A 6,711-nucleotide genomic window follows, 5' to 3' on the forward strand; every position below is an offset into this window, starting at 1 on the left:
CTGTTCCTCAGAACTCTTGGTTTATTCCTGAATAAGTATCACAAGTATCACATCATTTAAGTGCACTGGAGGTCTACTCTGTTTAGTCAAACTCAGTTTGAAGTATACAAGCATGCAGGAAAGCCCACAGTCTACACTCCTGGCAGACAACACCCACATAGGGCAGGTTATATTTACAAGGTTACCATACAATTGTATTCTGCTTGTCCTCCACCACTCTGCTTTTACACTGCCATCTCTTTACTTCTACATCTTATCTAGTAAAAAATTAAGATATCTCTGTCAAGAGGACTTCTTAGTACAGAAATGGCAAATATGTACTACCAATGCTACCACTACCACCATCACCTATTCTCATGCCCTTTGCAAATGTGGCCAATGATTATAGCATTCTCTGCTAGCGTTCTAAAGATGCTTGGAATTGGCACTTGAGATGATCCCTATTTGCTATTCCCAAACTAGAGATGATCATTTACTGAGTACCTTCTACATGGGAGGAGAGTTAATGTCAGAGGGCCACAGCCGGCAGCATGACTATCTCAGAGGAGATGCTGAGGTCAGCAAAGTCATTCTGAGTCCGAAATCGGGTTCTGAGGTCCTTCTCCCAGGTGTTTAGAATGTCCCTCAAAGGTGGGAACAAGCTCTCTGGAACACTAAAGGAATACAGCAGGACTGAGGGTTGACCTAGCAGCCATGAGATCCGAGCAGTGAATACTCGTAGAGGAGTCAGGGCTAAGCAGTTGTCATCTCCTTGGTTCAGGTGAAAGGTATAGGGGACAGGATAGCCCAGGAGGATCCCAAATACAGTACAGAGATTCCAGTCTGAGGAATGAAGCTTGCTATGGGAGACTGCGAGAGATAAGTCCCTCTGCAGACCCTGCAAATGTGCGATGATCTCCGTCATGAGAGCCTTCAAGTCCTGAAGCTGGTCCAGAGAGCAGATAGAAGGGTAAGGTTGGGAGATGGAAACATCCACAAAGGCTACAGTACCAAGCAGCACCTGCTCCAAGTGCTGACATACGAGCTCAGGACTGATAATCAGGCGGTTTTGTCCAATCTCAAGGATATGAAGTCCCAGGGTCAGGAAACCCAGCCCCTGCAGCTCCTCCAGATAGTTCTGGAGCTCTGACACCCCTGCACAGTTGCAATCATAAAGCAGAGCTGGCTTCAGCCCCCTGGCCACAGCCAGCACCTCTCCAGCTAGGTGAAGGCAGATAGCACGAGGTGGATTCCGTCTCTTTCCCATGCCCAGCGTCTGCTGAGCAGCTGCCACCAGCAGCTGAGTGCTTGGTGTTGACATGAGATCTAGAAGCAATGTCAAACATGGCCTCCTTAGCTAGCACAGTTCCCTTCCCTGGGACGCATCTTTCAGCTCCAGACACTTGAGGGGCCTAGAAACAAAGCAGTGCAAGGAATTATTAACAACAGACACACCAGAAAACCAGCCAACAGTCTTCCCGTTAAATCTTACAACATCTTCCAAGGTGTATTTTGTCCCTCCCTCTGCTTTGGAATGTTGGCCCGCCCAGACTAGATGGGGTCACCAATGCTACCTGATCCCTCTGACTGACTTAGTCTCCCTTAGTCTCAAGAGTCTTTCTGGCCTTACAGCCAGATTTATATTCTCTCCGGTTTCTAGTTTAAAATTTACAAATTATGTTCTCTTGTTCAAATTTTAAAGAGTCTGGGGCAGAAACGAGGCAGGGAAGTTGTTGGCAAAATTCTAAGCACTTCGCCAAAAGGCCCTCTGGGACAAAACTCTAGGTTCCAAATGTATTCTTTTCATTGACAACTCCCCTTCTATTCCTGCCAAAGAATAGTTGTAAGAATAGCAATCTGATTAAACTAATATACACCAGAATGTGGTCTAGCAACCAGATCACCCTGAGACATAAAAATAAATCAATTATATTCGCTAGAACTGCAGCAGGATCGTATTTTAATTTCTACTGGCCCCGCCTTTCCTTTCTGGCCAACACCCAAGAACCCTCGGAAGACTGGCTCGTTCCAATCCACACATCCAAACCTGAGCCGAGTATAAGTGATCTGTTAAATGTGGCATACGTTCTTCTTCCACTTCCGCCACAGAGTCGCAGGCTCAGAAACTCCTTCCGGCTTCCTGCCTGCTACCGGGAAGGCGGCTAGTCCCAGGCGCCGCGCCGCAAAACTGAAAACCCCGCCCGCGCAGGAAAGACCCTCGCAGCCTGCTCTGCTCCAGGCCGGCAATGACGGCCTGTTGCGCATGCGCAACCCCTCGAGTCCGGCCCGCCCTCTTCTTCCCCTTCCGTAATATCTCGCGGCCGATCGCGCGCCTCGCGTTAGAACCACTGGAAAACCTACACCGCCGTATGCCGGAAGCTGGGTCCACCTGCGGCCCGCCTTTTCCGGTGAGAAAAAAACCTGGCCCCACCCTTCTGTTTAGGATGGGGAGCGCGGGGGCGGAAATAGACGAAAGAAGGCTTAACCTGGAGAAACTGGCTCTCTGGTGTTGTCCTCGCCTTGCTTTGCCGCATGTTCTGCCTGTGTGTTCTGACGTCTGGTGTCTCACTTGACTGGGAATCCAGGGCTGTGACACAGCACTTAATAAAACTTGCGATTTGTGTCTACGGAAATGCGTTTTGCCCAGATGAAGCATACCTCATGACAAGCAGCATATTTTGCAGAATATCCTCACCTGTGGGTGGTGCTGCGCCACTTTTAGATTTTTTTTTTTTTTTTTTTTTTTTTTTTAGCTTTGGCTCCCTAAATCCTAAATATTAGAGGCTGAGTTACAAGAGATCTCTAGGCAGGGTGTGAAGGCGTGAGTATTCACCCCGAGCAAATGTGTGCTAGGCATACTCCTGAGCGCTGTGTATTGCAGTGTGCAAAACAAAAACCCCGCCTTCATGGAGCTTAAGTACTGAGTCCAGTTTGCTGTTTTCAAATGAGAAGATGCAGACTGAGGCTTTCCAGTCAAGTCATTACCAAGAAAAAGTCTTATTTCGCTTAATGGTTAACACCTTTTTAGCTACCAGCTATTTAACCCATAGCTCAAAGAGAGTTTCTTGAGGAACCTATACATCTGAGGTAATGGCCCAAATTTATTTATGCATGCGGCAAGATAGAGGTTAAGGGAACTGCGGGCACCTACTCTGGAGTTTTCACTCTTGGTTATACCTTGGTGGTATCTTCAGACTGAAAAGAGAGAACTGTGGAGCGAAGATGGGGCCAGGATGGGAAGAGGACCAGCTTGTGGGAGCTAGTTCAGAAACAGAGGCAGAGACTAGAAAGTAATCTAACTTTAGAATATTTTTTCTTGCCCATATTTATTTATTGTATGATCCCATGGTAGTTAACAATAAAGCCCTAAAATGGAAGATTTATTTGGTTCATTCGTTTATTACAGCAACCAATATTTGAGAACATACTCTGTACCAGACACTGTTCTAAGGATTGGCAGCAAAGTGCAAGTCAAGGGAAATGATTATTCTGAAAGAGGAAGTATAGGGTGCTATAGGAACATATATGGGAAAGGGACCCGCCCAGATTCAACACTTGCTCTCCCAAATTACCTCCAGTAGGTTCATTTTAACCTTGAACTCCACTAGTTTGGTGGAGAACACAGTAAGGAAAAGGACAAGCTAGTGACAAAAATGGAACTCCCTTCCCAGTCTTAAGCAAGGTGCACAAAGGAAGTAGAAGACACCAAGGGAGTGAGTGGTGATAACCACCAAAGAAGAGAGCCGACTAATACCCTATGAAAGATAAGACACCTAGATCTGTCCACCAGGACCAGATAAAGAACATTGAGGGTGATTGGATGAGATTCCTGCATGCACTCTCCCAGTGTTCTGAAAAGGACTCATTACAAGGAAACTGGGTTAAATAGTTAACACCATATCAACCACTCACCGATTCCTCTTACACATTCATAAATGTTCTTACTTTCTCAACATCCTTTACCAGTTCACATTATCTGGGCTCCCATCCATCTCACAGATGAAGAGACTGAGACCAGCCCAGATTGAGCGGTTTCCCTCCCAATTTACCTACCATCGGTTATTATTGACTTTGAGCTCCCCTATACAAATGGGGGAGCCAAACATCAAGACCAAATCCCTCCCCTCACCCACTCAACAAAATGACCCCCAAAATGTACATTTTCTATGCCTTTGCATGCTTCCCGGTCTCTAAAACTCCAACTTTTTCTCAAAGCTGGGCACCTGACCTTTATCCAGATTTCTATGGGTAGTTTTTAATAATAGCAAATTTTACTAGGTCTCTTATAGAACCTAAAACCCAGGCTTAAGCATTTTATTTGTTTGTTTGTCTGTTTTTGAGTTGAAGTCTCACTCTGTCACCCAGGCTGGAGTGTAGTGCAGTGGCAAAATCATGGCCATTGCATCCTCAACCTGCTGTGCTCAGGCAATCCTTCCACCTCAGCCTTCCAAGTAGCTGGGACTACAGGTGGGCACCACCATGCCTGGCTTTTTTTTTTATTTATTTTATTTTAATTGTAGAGATGCAGTCTCATTATGTTACCCAGGCTGGTCTGGAACTCCTGAGCTCAGGCAATCCTCTCCCCTTGGCCTGCCAAAGTGCTTGGATTACAGGCGTGACCCACTGCACCCAGTCAGCATTTTAAATATATAAGTCCTACTGTCTCCTTTGATTGATTTGAATTTTTAAAGTAAAGCTAACTCAACTTTTTAGTCATTTTTAAAAGTAGGAGGTGGCTTGGTTTAAAGATAGCAGACTAGACATGGGCTTCCTTACTATGTCCTGACATAAAGAGGCATCAGTATTCAAGAGGACTGGAGCCTGCAACCAGAGATTAGCATCTTGTTTGTCATTTAAGTTTTGGGTTTTGTTTTATTTTATATTTATAAATATAGGGCCTCACTATACTTCCCAGAATGGTCTCAAACTCCTAAGCTCAAGTGATTCTCCCACCTCAGCCTCCCAAAGTGCTGGGATTATGGATGCAAACCACTGCACACAGTTTTTGGATTCTAAATTATGTATAATTTCATCTTTAAAGAAATAAAGAGAGAAACGCAAAAGATTCAGAGCATGAGCAAGTTACTGGACAAAACCAGTTTGTGACATACAACCTCAGTGTTCTATACCACTCTTTACCTTCATTGCTCACACCCAGATATCTCCACTGGCAAGGGAGATGAGCAGGTTTGTGCTAGGTGAGCCTTTTCTAGAAGGGCACTTCCCAGTTCACCCTGACCTTAACACATCCAACACCTATTTTTCCCAACTGCAAAAAATCCAACTGACAGGAAGACTCTAAAAGTCTCCAAGAGGAGGAACTGTCCCTTTGGTAGTCAAAGAAGTATATCTTAGAAAGCCAGCTCACTCTCTGGTCTTCCTCAGAGAATAAGAAAAAAAGAGCTCCTTTTTTTTCTTAGGCTTCCACCTGAGACACATACTCCCATCTATCCCTCCACTTCCATACATAAACAGTGGTATTTAAGTGGTAAATACCTGTCAAGATAAATACCTGACAATCCCTTCTTCCACAGAATCCTCAGACTTTCTGTGTCGACAGCTTCCCTTTAGAAGCCCAATTTATGAGCATTTACTCCACAGGCCAGGTGACTTTCAGACTTTGGCACCCATTTTTATTTAGATATCAAGCTTGGTTCCTAAGCAACCAGCCAGCTCCTGTCTCTCTCACTTCCCCTATTAGGGAACCAGCTTACTATACCAGCAGAACAGGTCAAACAGAGCTTGATCCTGGACAAATCAGTGCTTGAGGGAACTTTAATGAAAGCAAGAAAAAAATGTGGTACAAGAACAATGCAGCAGGATTCTGTTCCAGACAGTTTTGCCTTGTACAAGAACAATAAGTCATCAAGTCAGTTTTAAAGCTGGATATAATTTCAGGCATCATTCTAATCTCTGCACTTTACAAGCAATAAATCTGAAGCCCAGAGGTTAAAGGACTTATTCAAGGTCACACTGGAAGCAAAGCTGCAGTTACAACCTTGGTGTCCAAACTCCCAGGCCAAATCTCCTACTACATCATATTACCATTAGGAGATTTTTAAAAAGAAAAGGCAAATCTGAGGGGTGATTTTTCCATAAATTAAATGAACTTTAAATCTAGGCATATTTGGAGAACCATAGACTTCTAATATTGTTAGAGAAATTAGAGATTTAAAAAGCTGGTTAAACCTAAATAATAAAAAATTATCCATATGTACAATACTGTAAAAAAGAGAAGGAAGAAGATGGCATTCATGATTACTGGGCCGGCAGGGCAGGGGGCAGTTGCATGTTAGGGGTAGACTGCATAGGCTGCCAGCTTTCCTGGGTTTGAAGAATCCGGTACAGCTGCTTCAGCTGAGCAACGATGTTATCTTTGATGTCTGGAGTTGAGATCTGTAGGCGAACACTGCCACTGTCAAAGGATCGTGTGAAATCACCAGAAAACATCTCATAGATCATCCGCGCCACCACCGGAATGACCTATTTAGGAAACAGAGCACAAGGGTATCTGATGAGGACAAGGTTATTTGTAAACAGCAGGATGGACCCAAGATTAAGAAGGAACTAATGAGCCAGGCTCGGTGGCTCAGCCTATAATCCCATGCTTTGGGAGCCTGAGGTGAATGGATTGATTGAGCCCGCGGTTTCGAGACTCGCCTGGGCAACTTGGCAAGACCTCATCTCTACAATAAATCAAAAAATTAGCTGGGTGTGGTAGTGCATGCCTGT

General features: G+C 44.7%; 2 protein-coding genes across 4 annotated transcripts in view; both read right to left on the reverse strand.

The window, feature by feature from the left end:
- Positions 1-3: 3 nt before the first annotated feature.
- CUNH1orf74 (chromosome unknown C1orf74 homolog) lies at positions 4-6,378 on the reverse strand. Of its 2 annotated transcripts, none has more exons than XM_021713341.1 (2): positions 6,242-6,378; positions 4-1,305 (listed from the first exon to the last, which is right to left on the reverse strand). In XM_021713341.1, the coding sequence occupies exon 2, from the start codon at positions 1,298-1,300 to the stop codon at positions 509-511; it is 792 nt and encodes a 263-aa protein (XP_021569016.1). In that variant the 5' UTR covers positions 1,301-1,305; positions 6,242-6,378; the 3' UTR covers positions 4-508. The 2 variants fall into 2 exon arrangements, with proteins under 2 accessions (XP_021569016.1, XP_008058188.1); XM_008059997.2 differs by lacking the exon at positions 6,242-6,378 and adding an exon at positions 2,065-2,275 and having other exon boundaries at positions 4-1,391.
- Positions 5,737-6,711, reverse strand: part of IRF6 (interferon regulatory factor 6) — a 17,926-nt gene continuing 16,951 nt past the window's right edge. For both annotated transcript variants that reach the window (XM_008059999.2, XM_008059998.2), the window contains exon 7: positions 5,737-6,462. In XM_008059999.2, coding sequence (XP_008058190.1) covers positions 6,238-6,462 — 225 coding nt within the window. In that variant the 3' untranslated portion in view covers positions 5,737-6,237. The remainder of the gene's footprint in view (positions 6,463-6,711) is intronic.

This window comes from Carlito syrichta, unplaced genomic scaffold, assembly GCF_000164805.1.
Source record: "Carlito syrichta isolate Samal-C Ts95f unplaced genomic scaffold, Tarsius_syrichta-2.0.1 Scaffold304470, whole genome shotgun sequence".
Lineage (NCBI taxonomy): Eukaryota > Metazoa > Chordata > Mammalia > Primates > Tarsiidae > Carlito > Carlito syrichta.